At 46.3% G+C, this 18,148-nt stretch overlaps 1 protein-coding gene across 1 annotated transcript in view; it reads right to left on the reverse strand.

The window, feature by feature from the left end:
• LOC310772941 (interleukin-1 receptor accessory protein-like 1) overlaps nucleotides 1–18,148 on the reverse strand; it is a gene marked incomplete at both ends in the record, with an annotated part of 502,589 nt that overhangs the window by 21,389 nt on the left and 463,052 nt on the right. Inside the window, one exon of the mRNA XM_083632894.1 lies at nucleotides 4,348–4,494. Within this exon, the coding sequence (XP_083489020.1) occupies nucleotides 4,348–4,494 (147 nt within the window). The remainder of the gene's footprint in view (nucleotides 1–4,347; nucleotides 4,495–18,148) is intronic.

Genomic DNA, 18,148 nt, shown 5'->3' on the forward strand with positions numbered 1-18,148 from the left:
AAAAAGGAGCGAGAGAGACATTAAATTACTGTAGGTTTCTTGTTTTGTTTTTGAGTGGCTGCAGTGGAACGGATTGTATTCTCAGCATTGTGGTATAGCGGCAAGAAGCACTAGTTGTGTCGGGAAACACTGCTTTAATGGCCTTATTGATGAAAAATGTGTGTGTGCAGCAATGTCTTAAATGCAGTTACTTCTCTCTCTCTCTCTCTCTCCCTCCCTCTCTCTCTCTCTCTCTCTCTCGGTGCAGTGGTTACCATAGTGATGGGATCTCGGTAAACCCCCCCCCTTGCTTAGTGACTGCTGTGTCACTTAACAGACAACCAATTCCAGTTGCCTCTTTTGTTTCCTGTTTAATAACGTTTAAACCTACACTTTTACACCTATACCGTCACTGGAACGCAGGGATGACTGTCAGATGACTGCGAGGCGTGCACGTGAATGCAACTGTATGTGTGTGTGTGTGTGTGGCGTGCACGTGAATGCAAGTGTATGTGTGTGTGTGTGTGTGTGTGTGTGGCGTGCACGTGAATGCAAGTGTATGTGTGTGTGTGTGTGTGTGTGTGGCGTGCACGTGAATGCAAGTGTATGTGTGTGTGGTGTGCACGTGAATGCAAATGTATGTGTGTGTGTGCGGCGTGCGCGTGAATGCAAGTGTATGTGTGTGTGTGTGTGTGTGTGTGTGTGGGGGGCGTGCACGTGAATGCAAGTGTGTGTGTGTGTGTGTGTGTGGCGTGCGCGTGAATGCAAGTGTATGTGTGTGTGTGTGTGTGTGTGTGTCTGTGTGTGTGGCGTGCATGTGAATGCAAGTGTGTGTGTGTGTGTGTGTGTGTGTGTGTCTGTGTGTGTGGCGTGCATGTGAATGCAAGTGTATGTGTGTGTGTGTGTGTGTGTGTGTGTGTGTGTGTGTGTGTGTGTGTGTGTGTGTGTGGCGTGCGCGTGCGCGTGCCGGAGGTGGCAGCGAAGTGATCTAATCGACCGCGGCGTGGAGGGAAGTATCGAGGGTCTCCTGGGGGCTCTGGAGGCAGCGCGCTGTGTCTTATTGAACCTGATCCCCCCTATACCCCAGAACAAATTGAAAATCTGTTTCTCTCTGCGAGCACTCACTCGGGTGGCACAATTAAAAGAGACAATTGCTGTTTGGCATTAAGTTCAAGGCCCGACATTTCTTCTTCTCCTTCCCCTTTTTCAACACCAGCGCCTCTGGGCCATCCATTATGGCGAGGTAATGACTTTCATTGAAATGTCTGATGTAGCCTAGCCGTCAAAGCTAAGCAGGGCTGGATAGGAGGCTCTGAGAAGAGTGGAGGACAGGATAGCTTTTAACGCTCATACGCTAACTCCGCCTCCTCTGTCCGTGTCTCGCTCCCCCTCCACCGACGTACAGTCTCTCGGCCACTCCAAACTAATCTCATTGGCTCCGAATTCATTGCGGCCCCGGTGCTTCGGAGCCTCATTAAAGGGGGAAATCAAATTAAAACTTGTTTCTTGTCTCCCTTTGATGCATTTCTCAGGCCAAGACTCATCCACTAGGCCCAATCGAGGGTTTGTTACTATTGGAGATTTGGCCCCAGAGTTACTGTTTTTTTTGTCTGGCACAGTGAATCTATTTTGATTTGCTTCCCAGAGAGTCTTCGGCGGAATATATTACCCATGTCGTTCGGCTGCTTGCTCATATCGCACATAAAGTAGGCCTACATGCTCGCAAATCTACCGCGTCTCAAATCTTCAGTGTTTCTCTTCATGAAGCATGGCGTTCGTTCATGCAGGACACGGAAGTCATAGGCTACGCCCTGATTGGATCAGCGTTGAATCATTCGCCAATCACAGCCATTCTCACAACAAGACGGTTCATTTAAATATGGCTGCCTTCTACACAGGTCTCTAATGGTACACACATCGCTGCTGCTGCTGCAAAGCTTGGCGTCCATCTTTGTAGTTCAGAGTCTTAGCATGGCTCAAAGGTTCAACATGTATTCAATGTTCTTGCTTTGGGCTCGCTCTTGTATACCCGTGGGGGGGATTCTGCATTGCGCTCCCTGATTAGCTCAGTTAGCATGCTGCTTGGCTAACCCAGGGAGCATGTTCTGTAAAGAGCCGAGTCATCAGCGCCAAACACAAGTATACTTCCATTTGTTGCAATGGATGGATAAATCTACTGTATGACGAGAGTGTTCCTGACTGAAATAACTTCAAAGGAACTCTCACACCTGGATTCCTCCGACAGCGTCGTCCTGCGTCGGGTTTGTTCCGGCTGTGCTGCGGTATTGTGCCGTCCTCTGCACGGCTTCATACCCCGCCGGGAGCATTTCAGAAGTGGAGCGGACCATTTTTTTGACTTGCTGATTTGGTCATTTTCCCTTGATTTTCGTGCTTCTACCATGGAAGGCTACATCGTTAAATTACTTTTTGTTTTGATTGTGTTTATCGTTGTCATTTTCTACTTTGTTGTGCTGACAGACGGAGTCAATACAGTTAAGTCCAGTTATGAACGACGTGGATGAAAGATTTGTGGCTGTGTTTCAGTTGTTAAAGGAGAATTTCGTTTTTTTTTAACCTGGACCCATCTCCTGGCAATAATTATGATTTGGCCACTCACCCAGCGATGTCTGCGGCGTTTCTGGCCGTCCTAGCGTTGTTTTGAGATCAATAGCGTCCACATATCGTAATAATGTGATCCCTCAACATCCACCAGAGTGATATTTCGCCCCAGGCCATTTCCTGGACTCTCACAGGGATCAAATTACCTCAAACGTGATCTCGGTCACCAAGTCTCGTGAAGTCCCGCGATACTTTCCTGCCGGCTGGCCAACTACAGGTACACGCTTTGCGGTGGTGGTTTTAGCGTAACCTATGTGGGGTTTGGCGTAACCTATGTGGGATTCGAAATAACGAAGGTTATGCCAAACCCCACATAGGTTACGCTAAAACCACCACCGCAAAGCGTCCTACCTGTAGTTGGCCAGTCGGCAGGAAAGTATCGCGGGACTTCACGAGACTTGGTGACCGAGATCACGTTTGAGGTAATTTGATCCCTGTGAGAGTCCAGGAAATGGCCTGGGGCGAAATATCACTCTGGTGGATGTTGAGGGATCACATTATTACGATATGTGGCGAAAACGGGAATAAAAATAGCTATTTAGATGCAGGAAAGACAGGCTCACACTTGGCCCCAAATCAGCTCCATTTTACAACTGACTTGGACGCTATTGATCTCAAAACAACGCTAGGACGGCCAGAAACGCCACGGACATCGCTGGGTGAGTGGCCAAATCATAATTATTGCCAGGAGATGGGTCCAGGTTAAAAAAAAACGAAATTCTCCTTTAAAAATACATTGGTCCTCATCATTATTTCGTATCTATATTTCATATACAGTGCCTGTTAGCGGGAGGAGGAGAACACTTCTGCATTTCTTCTCCTACTTGATATAGTGATATATCTGGAGTCTGTACAGGGTATTTTATTTTCAAAATTCATCGGATTCTCCATGCTGTTCCTGTGTCTGACTTCCTGCCAGCTCGATCGGCTCTGTGCGGCTTGGCTCCAAAATAGACTTAGGCCCGTATTTTTAGCAGAGCAAAAACGTGCTGCGGGTGGGCGGCCATGACGCAGCCGCTCACGGTGGTATCCAGGCGTTATATAGGCTCATCAATCTGTGATGTCCAGTGCATTGTGTGTGTGTGTGTGTGTGTGTGTGTTGTAATTTTTTTTAAGCTAAACCTGCCTCATTTACTTCTACTTCATTAAGTGAAATCCTATATTTCCCAGAATGCCTTTCGACAACTGCCAGAGAATGTGCCTGAACTCGTTGCATTCAGTTGTTGGTTTTACATGTAGGTGGAGAAGAGCAATAGTGATAGTGGAGTGAGAGGTTTTCCTGTCGGGGGGGGGGGGGGGGGGGGGGGGGGGGAGTGAATCACCCCTTACTCAAAGCTGAACATGCCTCGTGGCGCTGCATTGCATCCTGGTCTACTGACACAACTGTCGGCGGAGAAATTGATATTTTGCCTCTTCCATGCATGATTGTTGACAATCGGTACAAAATGGTGAGTCTAGAAATACCTGATGTTTAGCGTTGATGTAAATTCCGGCTATCAAGCTACACTGCGGCTGTGCTGGAAATATCTGGATGTCTCCATCCCCCAACACTAGAATTTAAAAAAATAAATACCACGTGGCCCTGGGTAGCTCAGTGATTCCTATTTCCTACTGGGACCTGTCAAACTAAGAATGGATGCACTCGTGGGTATTGTAAAGTGCTTTGGGAATTGGTATGGGTATGCTGTGCTGTGACGTGATGTGATGCAAGGTAAGTTGTTTTCCCTATCTCATCTCATCCCGTCTTACCCCCGTCTATATCCTCACTGCCAAAGTGGTTCCTGTAGCAGAGAAGGAGCTCGATCTTGTAGCACTTGTAGAGGGTCACCAGGCAGATCAACAGCAGCAAGATGGCTCCCAGACCTCCGGCCAGCTCCACCGTGTACATCAGCTCCGCTAGCATCGCCAAAACAGAGAGAGAGAGGGGGGGGGGGGGGGGGTGAGGGAGAGGGAGAGAGAGAGGGCGGGAGGGAGAGAGAGAGAGAGAGAGAGAGAGAGAGGGAGCAGCAGGAGGGAAAGCATAGAAAAAAAGGGAGAGAGAGGAAAAGTTATTTTAATCATTTGTTAAGCAAATACAAACATACTCAAACCTGGGGTAAACAACTCAAATTGTGCCAGGTAAATGCCAATCACAGAAAGAAAATGTGCACAGTAAAACCTAGAGGGCACTTGGTCTCTGCCAACCTTTGTACCGTACAGTTTTGTGGTCTTGTGTGAATCCATTTGAAAGTTAAGACACCTTTTGTGATTGGCCATGCCTATTGTCACACCGTACAGTTTTGTGGTCTTGTGTGAATCCATTTGAAAGTTAAGACACCTTTTGTGATTGGCCATGCCTATTGTCACGCCCCCTTTCATCCAGTGGGCGTGGAAAGTTAATCAGTTCTAAGTTGGCCCATGATGTACTTCTCTACAAAGTTTTGTGCAAATCCATTCATACCTTTTTTTTTTTAGATATCCTGCCGACCAACAGACAAATGGGCAAAAACATGACCTCCTGGCCAACTCTGTTGGAGGTAGAATGTTGGTACAAAGTGATGTCTTACGCCGGGATTGCACTGGTTGCATTTGCGTTGCGTTGCGGCTGTTCTGCGGTTTTGCTCCGTGCTCTGTGCTCTGCCAACACTAACCGGCTGCGTGCAGAGCACGTCACGGCTCCGCTCCGCCAGACAGCTAGAGTGACGAGACCGACAGGTTCTCACGGTAAAATCGCGCGAGACAATTTGTATGTGGGATAAATACAATGACAAACAGGCAGAAGATCATTGTTCCCAACTGGAGAAGCAGAGGAGGGGTGGACTTGCTTGGTGTTGTCCTTGTAAAAAGGATGGGTCGTGTCATAAATTATTTTGTGGTTTTCCACTTCAATTATGAACTTTTCCTCATACATGTTTGTCCTCTGGCTTGATATTGAATGCTGTAAACACCTCTGCCCTGTTGATTTCATGCCTGGCTCCGCCCAACTTGCTGCAGCTTTGCTCCGTCATCCGTGAAAAATAGAAGCCTTGCGTATTTCTTTCGGAGAGCTCCGGATCGTCGGAGCTGGGACGGAGTAGACACGCAACGCAGCGGAGTATGTGGGAGTTGACACAATGATTAGAGTGGAAAAGTATCGGCTCCGATGCCGTACCGCAGCGCAGACGGACCGAACACGGACCTAGTGGAATGTAGGCGTTAGACTCATTTCAAGCATGAAGACTACCTCTGCAGCCAATGCCCAGTTTCAGGTTATCACCCCATTCATTGCTATGCACGCCCTTTTATTCATGCCTCTCCCCGTCCATTCAGTCACCCGCGCTTTCCCTCTCTGTCAGCTCAAGCCATTCCTTTCCCTCCCTCTTCCAATAACCAATCAGCTCACACCATTCCGTCCCTCGCTTTTGCGCTGAGCCAATCACCTAAGCAGTTCACTGTATTAACTCATTGAGTGCCAGCCACTTTTGGAGAACGGACGCTCCCAGTGCCAGAGTTTCAGAGCGTTTTCAGTGATTTCTCGAGGCCCACAGAATATTGTGTGATATTACTATGTAAACACCGAACACGCACAAAGAACGAGCTGACTCTATTGTATCATCAGCAAAAAAAAGTTTATTGATACCATTTTCCGTTCTTTAGTTATGAGCCGGAGAAGATAGGTCGTTTTGAGCAAATACAGGCGTTTCAAATTAGAAGCTGAGTTATTCCGCCTTTTGTGAAATTAAGCATTTCAAGCACATTCACTGACTCTGAAGATAATATTTTCTGATGTAGTGACGTGGTGTAGTTGTGTGGTGCCTGCGTGCCCCACCCCCCTCTCCCTCCCCTCAGCTGCAAACTCCTCCCCACACTAACACACAGCCTAACACGCACCCAGTCTATTTTCGGAGCCTCCGTTTTTGTGCGCCGGCTCCCAGCGCGACACGGAAGAGCCAAACCGGACTGCTGAGAATGCTTTGGCCCTTCGGCGTCGGGTGCTGCTTTTCTGGCGGCTAATCGTGTGGAGAAACTATACAGCAGAGACAGAGGGGCTGAGTTGTGGGCGCGGATTGACTGCTGTTCGCAGCCAACGTCAGCTCCAGACAGAGCAATCTATATGGCTCTGGCTGCAGCATGAGCGGTTTCTTTTTCATCACGGGGCTTTTTCCTGCTGTTTTCCGGACCTTTCTCTAATCTGGAGAGCACTGTCGCCACCTAATGAGTCCGTAAAATAGGTTATACACCTTCAACAGCTACAATATTTGTACAGGAGATGCCTGAGGCTTTGATCCACGTCCCACCGTCAAAAAACGCATTTGACGTCGATCGACGTCCTTGGCACTCTAAGTCACTATTTACTTTGACGTCGATCGACGTCCTTGGCACTCAATGAGTTAAGAGGCCCTTGTTTTACTAGCTTGTTACTCACCTATGTGTTGCCGCCCTCAGTTGCTGAGATCATCATCGCTGAAGCAGTTGTTTCGCCCCACCTCCTCCCCTGACCACCACCAACAAACGTCATAACTCCTGAAGAATTCCCTATGGGGGGATTCTCTATCCTATACAGCACTGATGACCTCCTCTCTCATCTCAGGAGGAGTGTCATCATATCATGGAGTCATATGCCAATAAAGTTTATTGAACCTTCTTACTAGACTCTCATGATTGAAATTTAAAAAAACTATATAGAAAGCTGACAAACGTAATCACTGCATGATTCACTGTTTAAGAACAGCAGTATGGTGCAGTTTCAGTTACTGTATATGTCAGACAGAGCAGTGGATTCATGCATTGACTTGAGCTTTCAACAACACAGATCAAATTCTAATTGGAAGAGAGCAACAACTCCATTTATTTACCTCCCAAAAAACAAGATCTTACAACTTACAGATACAACTTTAGATAATAATTTATAATATAATGTATATAATAGAATTATTTTCGACACTCTTACGACTACAGCGCTAAACATAGCAGCCCAACCTGTCGCTGTGAGCAATGACCAATGTCTTCCATGACCTGGAGCCAATGATGCACACGATGAACAAATGTCATTAAGAAAGCCTACATCTCTAACTTATAGTGGTTAGATGGAGTGCAGGCTATAGCCGCAGCACTGGCAGCTCAGTTTGGCTGAACAGTGTGGTAAAGAACCACGGACACGACCCTGTTCACAGTTACACTTGTCATTTTTAATTGGATTTTTGAGATTCCACTGCAGAGAATTGATGTTGTGAGACGACATCTGTGGGTCTCTACACAGCCTCAGAATTTCACTCTGTCCCTCCTGTGGCTCCTTTTCTTTACCTTTCCCCACAATACATTTTCCCCACTCTCCTGCTCCATCTCTTTCCATTGTTCATGAGCACATTGTGGCTGGATTGCATCCAGATTGAATTCAGATCAGTGCGATGGAGCCTCACTCGCCACACTGGGATGTGATCTGGCTCATCAGATTACACGAGCGGCCAGAAAATGCATGATTCTGCCATGTTGGATAACACAAATCACATTGGCTGTGGTTGAAGGGCCGCTTTTCTGATTTTCAACCAGGTGTGTATGATTACAAAATCGTATGTGGTAGCTAATCATTTTGACTATAGTGGTCCCGACAGAAATACACAAAGTAGCAAACAATACAAACTAAAAGTAAGAAAGTAAAGAATGACTGTGGAGAAAAGCTCCTCCCCAGGCGCTGCTGAGAGGTGTGCGCGCTACATCCTCTCAGCCCATCCAGTCACCATTTGAACCCAAAATTGACTTGGCTCCAGAAATAAAGTAAAGAGAAGAACAAAACGGGTTACATAAGAGAGGGCAACGTCAGCGTATTCCTCCACACTCAGGGACAGCATCTTGTTGCCCAGGAGAAGCTGGGTGTGTCCAACCAAAGAGCAGAGCAAGAGGAGGGCCCCCAGTGATCCACAGAAGTACAGGGTGCACGGGATCTTGTTTTGCATGATGATGTTGAGGATGGAGAAGCACAGCAGCACCATCAGGCACACATCCAGGACATCCCACCAGGAAGTGAAGTCATGCTTGCTCTGTAGTGAGAAGAGGACGACATTGAAGCAGATGACGACGGTGATGCCTATAGCCACGATGACAGTGGTTGTGTCGTAGAAGCTGGCAATCATGCACATTATGTAGAAGCTGGAGAAGACCATAACAAAGGACAAGGTGACCAGCACCTGCTCTGTGAGAAGCATGAGGACCTTTCTGATGAAAGCTTTTCGGATAGTCTTGTCCTCAAAGCCAGAGTTGGTGAAGCCTTGCATCTGGGTGAAGGGAGCTGGACCAAACCCTGGGCCTGCCTGCGGGTAGCCAGCTGCAGGTGGGTACGCTCCCCCAGGGCGCTGGCTGTAGTCAAGAGGGAGGACGCCGAAACCTGACTGAGGTGCTCCATAGATGTTGTTCTCACCCATAATAGGGAAGCGACTTTTGTGCTGGGACATGGTGCTGAGGAAGGCTCACTGTACTCCGAACAATGCTTTTATCGTTGTCCTGATGCAGAAAACTGTTGAGATTTATGACATAACTGATGATGTCATAATGTCTATGACATCATCAGTGTTTGTCATAAAATCACTGATGATATAACTTATGGATAGAATTGCTGATGTCACCAATGTTGTCACTCAAGCATAAGTCGATGTTTGATGCAAATTTGATGAAATTCCGTCAAGGCGTTCCTCAGATATCGCGTTAACGAACATACGTACGGACATACGTACGGACGGACAACCCGGATCCATTATGCCTCCGGCCTGGCTATCGCCAGCGGAGGCATAAAAATGCAATGAAAATCCCCATCAAGGTGGGCCGTAAGTGAATCAGATACTGTTTACAAGTTTGTTTTTTTCTTTCAAGATTAATCTATCACCACCCTTAACCATAACAGCCATAACAGCAATGTTAATTAATGATCGGTATAGCCCAAAATGTTCATACTGGTGCGTCCCCAATTCATTTCATTGTCTTACATGATCCACTACTGTTTCCCATTACCAAGTGTGGTTTTTGACATGGGCAAGCGATAATTGACTCCCTGAGAAATAATGGAGATAATGACAGACTATGGGCCTGTGTCCACCTAGCGTCTTTTCATCAGCTCCGGCGTCTATTTTCAATTGTTTCCAATGGGGGGAGAGCGTATGCGAGCGCACACGGACGTCTAGAGAAAGTGCGCTGCGTCCAGCGTCTTATTTTCACAGCGCTCTGGTGTTTTTGTGCGCCCGACTCCCAGCGCTCCCAGCGCTTCCAGCTGAAATTATTTTAACTTTTCAGAAAGACGCTGGTGTTGGGTGCTCCTTTTCTGGCAACTAATCATATGAAAAAACTATCGCAACAGAGACAGAAAGGCTCAATTGTGGGAGCAGATCGGCTAGACACTTAATATTTCTGGTGAGTGTTGAGCTAAATCACTATGTGTGTTGTTTGCTAATGCTAGCTGTCAGCTATCAAGCTACTACCGCATTGAGCTAACGTTAGTTTCAGACTGCTTCCTTGTTATATTGTGCGCCGAGATCAGCGTTTCCCAGCGTACTTCCAGCGTTTAACGTCGGAAAAAGACGCTAGGTGTACACAGGCCCTATGACTGCGTTCCATTAAGCACTAACACAACTATTTCCAAGTGCACAATCTAGCATGGCCATACCGCCAAATATAAATATTGCATATAGCTAATAATTAATCTTGACTATGTGTGGTCGACAGAAATCGAGCATTGCGATAGTTTTTTTCCACAATGTTTATTGTAATTTCCTTATGAAACATAGTGACAAAAAGACTGTAGACACAATACAATACACACACAGTCAACTTGTAGACACAATACCATGCTGTGTCTGACTTAAACAATGTAATTTCTGTTGTCATTGTTGCTTGTTCTGTTCTGTAACGGGGGGGTCTTTGCTGCTGCTCTCCCTGCCTTAGGCTTTCCAGTAAGCGCATGGAAGGGCAGGGAGCTGCCAGAACAGAGCCACACCCACAAATAGAAATATTGCATAATGGTAGCTAATCATTTTGACTATAGTGGTCCCGACAGAAATACACAAAGTAGCAAACAATACAAACTAAAAGTAAGAAAGTAAAGAATGACTGTGGAGAAAAGCTCCTCCCCAGGCGCTGCTGAAGGAGCGTTCACACCGAGATATTTATTTTTCGCTCTGTCGCTCAAGTCAACCCTTTGGAATCGCTCTGTCGCTCTGTTTAAATCGCTCATCAACAGGCACACGAAATGACGGACATGTGGGGGATATAACGTTACGCAATGTCATGCTGTTTGTCCAGTACGAGCCACCGTCATTGTTTACAAGCTAAGCCTATCAGCGTGCTCCTAATGCGAGCTGCATACCGGTAGTACAGACTTCACTTCATGTCAGCTGTCAGCCTGTCAATGCGGTTTGTTGCCACACAATAAACCAGCGGTTTGTTCCAAGCCAGAGTGATCCTTGACTCGCCCTCACACAGCAGCCAATCAGCATTGAACAGCGAGCGACTGATGCCAGCGTATTTTCGCTCGAGTTGGAATATTTCATCTTGAGCGACGAGCGTATTTTCTCCCTGTCGCTCTGTCTCTGCCGCTCGGACGCCCAGCGATTATTCTCCCAGGCGAATGTACGCTCAATCGCTCGTTTGCATTGACTTTGTATGTAAACTCGACGCCAGCGACCAACTTTAATAGGTCGGTGTGAACGCACCTTAAGAGGTGTGCGCGCTACATCCTCTCAGCCCATCCAGTCACCATTTGAACCCAAAATTGACTTGGCTCCAGAAATAAAGTAAAGAGAAGAACAAAACGGGTTACATAAGAGAGGGCAACGAAAGCGTATTCCTCCACACTCAGGGACAGCATCTTGTTGCCCAGGAGAAGCTGGGTGTGTCCAGCCAAAGAGCAGAGCAAGAGGAGGGCCCCCAGTGATCCACAGAAGTACAGGGTGCACGGGATCTTGTTTTGCATGATGATGTTGAGGATGGAGAAGCACAGCAGCACCATCAGGCACACATCCAGGACATCCCACCAGGAAGTGAAGTCATGCTTGCTCTGTAGTGAGAAGAGGACGACATTGAAGCAGATGACGACGGTGATGCCTATAGCCACGATGACAGTGGTTGTGTCGTAGAAGCTGGCAATCATGCACATTATGTAGAAGCTGGAGAAGACCATAACAAAGGACAAGGTGACCAGCACCTGCTCTGTGAGAAGCATGAGGACCTTTCTGATGAAAGCTTTTCGGATAGTCTTGTCCTCAAAGCCAGAGTTGGTGAAGCCTTGCATCTGGGTGAAGGGAGCTGGACCAAACCCTGGGCCTGCCTGCGGGTAGCCAGCTGCAGGTGGGTACGCTCCCCCAGGGCGCTGGCTGTAGTCAAGAGGGAGGACGCCGAAACCTGACTGAGGTGCTCCATAGATGTTGTTCTCACCCATAATAGGGAAGCGACTTTTGTGCTGGGACATGGTGCTGAGGAAGGCTCACTGTACTCCGAACAATGCTTTTATCGTTGTCCTGATGCAGAAAACTGTTGAGATCACAGTTGCACCGGTCGTACTTTACCTCTGCACGGGAGGATTTATGACATCACTGATGATGTCACAATGTCTATGACATCATCAGTGTTTGTCATAAAATCACTGATGATATCACTTATGGATAGAATTGATGATGTCACCAGTGTTGTCACTCAAGCACATCACAGTTGCACCGGTCCTACTTTACCTCTGCAGGGGAGGATTTATGACATAACTGATGATGTCATAATGTCTATGACATCATCAGTGTTTGTCATAAAATCACTGATGATATAACTTATGGATAGAATTGGTGATGTCACCAATGTTGTCACTCAAGCATAAGTCGATGTTTGAGGCAAATTTGATGAAATTCCGTCAAGGCGTTCCTCAGATATCGCGTTAACGAACATACGTACGAACATACGTACGGACGGACAACCCGGATCCATAATGCCTCCGGCCTGGCTATCGCCAGCGGAGGCATAAAAATGCAATGAAAATCCCCATCAAGGTGGACCGTAAGTGAATCAGATACTGTTTACAAGTTTGTTTTTTTTCTTTCAAGATGAATCTATCACCACCCTTAACCATAACAGCCATAACATCAATGTTAATTAATGATTGGTATAGCCCAAAATGTTCATACTGGTGCGTCCCCAATTCATTTCATTGTCTTACATGATCCACTACTGTTTCCCATTACCAAGTGTGGTTTTTGAAATGGGCAAGCGATAATTTACTCCCTGAGAAATAATGGAGATAATGACAGACTATGACTGCGTTCCATTAACTCATTGAGTGCCAATGACGACTTTAGTCGTCAATTCGGATAGTAACGTTGAGTGCCAATGACGACTAAAGTCGTCAATTGCGTTTTTTGACGGTGGGACGTGGATCAAAGCCAGATCCATCTCCTGTAAAATTTTGGGGCATGTTGAATGTGTATAACCTATTTTACCGACCCATTAGGTGGCGACAGTGCTCTCCAGATTAGAGAAAGGCGAGGAAAAAAGAGAGAAGAAGTCATGGGGAAACGGAAATCGCATCGATATGCATGAAGCATAACGTTAGCTGTGCCTGTGAACAGCAGTCAATCTGCTGCCACAATTGAGCCCCTCCGTCTCCGCTGCGATAGCCCCTCCATATGATTTAGTTGCCGACACCAGCGTCTTTCTGAAAAGTTACATTATTCTCAGCTGGGAGCCGGTGACATGCTGTGAAAAAGCGGGGTGCAGCGCACTTTTCAGTGCAGAGCAAACGCAGAGCAAACGCAGCAGAGCCACCAAACACTCCCACGGAGGAGGAGGAGGGGGGTGGGGCACGCAGGGCAGCATACAAACATTGACAGTAAACACAGACCCAGACAGCAGGCTCGATAGACAGAGACAGGCAAACAAGCTAGAATATCTGATGCCCATCAGCAGTAAATCAAGACCAGCAAGAAGGTGTAGGGTCTGCGCACGCAGGGGCCAGCGCTGCTGGTTGCAGCTAAAAAATATTATTTGGCCAAACAAAATTCCTTTGTTTTCACTGTTTTATTGAAGGAAATTATTTTTGAGGTGTCATTACATCAGAAAATATTACCTTCAGAGTCAGTGATGTGCTTGAAATGCTTAATTTCACAAAAGGCTGAATATCTCAGCTTCTAAATTGAAACGTGTTTTTTTGCTGAAATCAACCTATCTTCTCCGGCTGATAACTAAAGAACGGAAAATGATATCAATAAACTTTTTTTTGCAGATGATAGAAGAGAGTCTCATCATTCTTTGTGCGTGTTCGGTGTTTACATAGTAATATCACACAATATTCTGTGGGCCTCAAGAAATCACTGAAAACGCTCTGAAACTCTGGCACTGGGAGCGTCCGTTCTCCAAAAGTGGCTGGCACTCAATGAGTTAAGCACTAACACAACTATTTCCAAGTGCACACAATCTAGCATGGCCATACCGCCAAATATAAATATTGCATATAGCTAATAATTAATCTTGACTATGTGTGGTCCTGACAGAAATCGAGCATTGCGATAGTTCTTTTTTCCACAATGTTTATTGTAATTTCCTTATGAAACAGTGACAATAAGACTAGACACAATACAATACACACACAGTCAACTTGTAGACACAATACCATGCTGTGTCTGACTTAAACAATGTAATTTCTGTTGTCATTGTTGCTTGTTCTGTTCTGTACCGGGGGGGTCTTTGCTGCTGCTCTCCCTGCCTTAGGCTTTCCAGTAAGCGCATGGAAGGGCAGGGAGCTGCCAGAACAGAGCCACACCGACAAATAGAAATATTGCATAATGGTAGCTAATCATTTTGACTATAGTGGTCCCGACAGAAATACACAAAGTAGCAAACAATACAAACTAAAAGTAAGAAAGTAAAGAATGACTGTGGAGAAAAGCTCCTCCCCAGGCGCTGCTGAGAGGTGTGCGCGCTACATCCTCTCAGCCCATCCAGTCACCATTTGAACCCAAAATTGACTTGGCTCCAGAAATAAAGTAAAGAGAAGAACAAAACGGGTTACATAAGAGAGGGCAACGTCAGCGTATTCCTCCACACTCAGGGACAGCATCTTGTTGCCCAGGAGAAGCTGGGTGTGTCCAACCAAAGAGCAGAGCAAGAGGAGGGCCCCCAGTGATCCACAGAAGTACAGGGTGCACGGGATCTTGTTTTGCATGATGATGTTGAGGATGGAGAAGCACAGCAGCACCATCAGGCACACATCCAGGACATCCCACCAGGAAGTGAAGTCATGCTTGCTCTGTAGTGAGAAGAGGACGACATTGAAGCAGATGACGACGGTGATGCCTATAGCCACGATGACAGTGGTTGTGTCGTAGAAGCTGGCAATCATGCACATTATGTAGAAGCTGGAGAATACCATAACAAAGGACAAGGTGACCAGCACCTGCTCTGTGAGAAGCATGAGGACCTTTCTGATGAAAGCTTTTCGGATAGTCTTGTCCTCAAAGCCAGAGTTGGTGAAGCCTTGCATCTGGGTGAAGGGAGCTGGACCAAACCCTGGGCCTGCCTGCGGGTAGCCAGCTGCAGGTGGGTACGCTCCCCCAGGGCGCTGGCTGTAGTCAAGAGGGAGGACGCCGAAACCTGACTGAGGTGCTCCATAGATGTTGTTCTCACCCATAATAGGGAAGCGACTTTTGTGCTGGGACATGGTGCTGAGGAAGGCTCACTGTACTCCGAACAATGCTTTTATCGTTGTCCTGATGCAGAAAACTGTTGAGATCACAGTTGCACCGGTCGTACTTTACCTCTGCACGGGAGGATTTATGACATCACTGATGATGTCACAATGTCTATGACATCATCAGTGTTTGTCATAAAATCACTGATGATATCACTTATGGATAGAATTGATGATGTCACCAGTGTTGTCACTCAAGCACATCACAGTTGCACCGGTCCTACTTTACCTCTGCAGGGGAGGATTTATGACATAACTGATGATGTCATAATGTCTATGACATCATCAGTGTTTGTCATAAAATCACTGATGATATAACTTATGGATAGAATTGGTGATGTCACCAATGTTGTCACTCAAGCATAAGTCGATGTTTGAGGCAAATTTGATGAAATTCCGTCAAGGCGTTCCTCAGATATCGCGTTAACGAACATACGTACGAACATACGTACGGACGGACAACCCGGATCCATAATGCCTCCGGCCTGGCTATCGCCAGCGGAGGCATAAAAATGCAATGAAAATCCCCATCAAGGTGGACCGTAAGTGAATCAGATACTGTTTACAAGTTTGTTTTTTTTCTTTCAAGATGAATCTATCACCACCCTTAACCATAACAGCCATAACAGCAATGTTAATTAATGATTGGTATAGCCCAAAATGTTCATACTGGTGCGTCCCCAATTCATTTCATTGTCTTACATGATCCACTACTGTTTCCCATTACCAAGTGTGGTTTTTGAAATGGGCAAGCGATAATTTACTCCCTGAGAAATAATGGAGATAATGACAGACTATGACTGCGTTCCATTAACTCATTGAGTGCCAATGACGACTTTAGTCGTCAATTCGGATAGTAACGTTGAGTGCCAATGACGACTAAAGTCGTCAATTGCGTTTTTTGACGGTGGGACGTGGATCAAAGCCAGATCCATCTCCTGTAAAATTTTGGGGCATGTTGAATGTGTATAACCTATTTTACCGACCCATTAGGTGGCGACAGTGCTCTCCAGATTAGAGAAAGGCGAGGAAAAAAGAGAGAAGAAGTCATGGGGAAACGGAAATCGCATCGATATGCATGAAGCATAACGTTAGCTGTGCCTGTGAACAGCAGTCAATCTGCTGCCACAATTGAGCCCCTCCGTCTCCGCTGCGATAGCCCCTCCATATGATTTAGTTGCCGACACCAGCGTCTTTCTGAAAAGTTACATTATTCTCAGCTGGGAGCCGGTGACATGCTGTGAAAAAGCGGGGTGCAGCGCACTTTTCAGTGCAGAGCAAACGCAGAGCAAACGCAGCAGAGCCACCAAACACTCCCACGGAGGAGGAGGAGGGGGGTGGGGCACGCAGGGCAGCATACAAACATTGACAGTAAACACAGACCCAGACAGCAGGCTCGATAGACAGAGACAGGCAAACAAGCTAGAATATCTGATGCCCATCAGCAGTAAATCAAGACCAGCAAGAAGGTGTAGGGTCTGCGCACGCAGGGGCCAGCGCTGCTGGTTGCAGCTAAAAAATATTATTTGGCCAAACAAAATTCCTTTGTTTTCACTGTTTTATTGAAGGAAATTATTTTTGAGGTGTCATTACATCAGAAAATATTACCTTCAGAGTCAGTGATGTGCTTGAAATGCTTAATTTCACAAAAGGCTGAATATCTCAGCTTCTAAATTGAAACGTGTTTTTTTGCTGAAATCAACCTATCTTCTCCGGCTGATAACTAAAGAACGGAAAATGATATCAATAAACTTTTTTTTGCAGATGATAGAAGAGAGTATCATCATTCTTTGTGCGTGTTCGGTGTTTACATAGTAATATCACACAATATTCTGTGGGCCTCAAGAAATCACTGAAAACGCTCTGAAACTCTGGCACTGGGAGCGTCCGTTCTCCAAAAGTGGCTGGCACTCAATGAGTTAAGCACTAACACAACTATTTCCAAGTGCACACAATCTAGCATGGCCATACCGCCAAATATAAATATTGCATATAGCTAATAATTAATCTTGACTATGTGTGGTCCTGACAGAAATCGAGCATTGCGATAGTTCTTTTTTCCACAATGTTTATTGTAATTTCCTTATGAAACAGTGACAATAAGACTAGACACAATACAATACACACACAGTCAACTTGTAGACACAATACCATGCTGTGTCTGACTTAAACAATGTAATTTCTGTTGTCATTGTTGCTTGTTCTGTTCTGTACCGGGGGGGTCTTTGCTGCTGCTCTCCCTGCCTTAGGCTTTCCAGTAAGCGCATGGAAGGGCAGGGAGCTGCCAGAACAGAGCCACACCGACAAATAGAAATATTGCATAATGGTAGCTAATCATTTTGACTATAGTGGTCCCGACAGAAATACACAAAGTAGCAAACAATACAAACTAAAAGTAAGAAAGTAAAGAATGACTGTGGAGAAAAGCTCCTCCCCAGGCGCTGCTGAGAGGTGTGCGCGCTACATCCTCTCAGCCCATCCAGTCACCATTTGAACCCAAAATTGACTTGGCTCCAGAAATAAAGTAAAGAGAAGAACAAAACGGGTTACATAAGAGAGGGCAACGTCAGCGTATTCCTCCACACTCAGGGACAGCATCTTGTTGCCCAGGAGAAGCTGGGTGTGTCCAACCAAAGAGCAGAGCAAGAGGAGGGCCCCCAGTGATCCACAGAAGTACAGGGTGCACGGGATCTTGTTTTGCATGATGATGTTGAGGATGGAGAAGCACAGCAGCACCATCAGGCACACATCCAGGACATCCCACCAGGAAGTGAAGTCATACTTGCTCTGTAGTGAGAAGAGGACGACATTGAAGCAGATGACGACGGTGATGCCTATAGCCACGATGACAGTGGTTGTGTCGTAGAAGCTGGCAATCATGCA

Source organism: Poromitra crassiceps, assembly GCF_964638095.1.
Source record: "Poromitra crassiceps genome assembly, chromosome: 3".
In the NCBI taxonomy this organism is placed as follows: Eukaryota; Metazoa; Chordata; class Actinopteri; order Beryciformes; family Melamphaidae; genus Poromitra; species Poromitra crassiceps.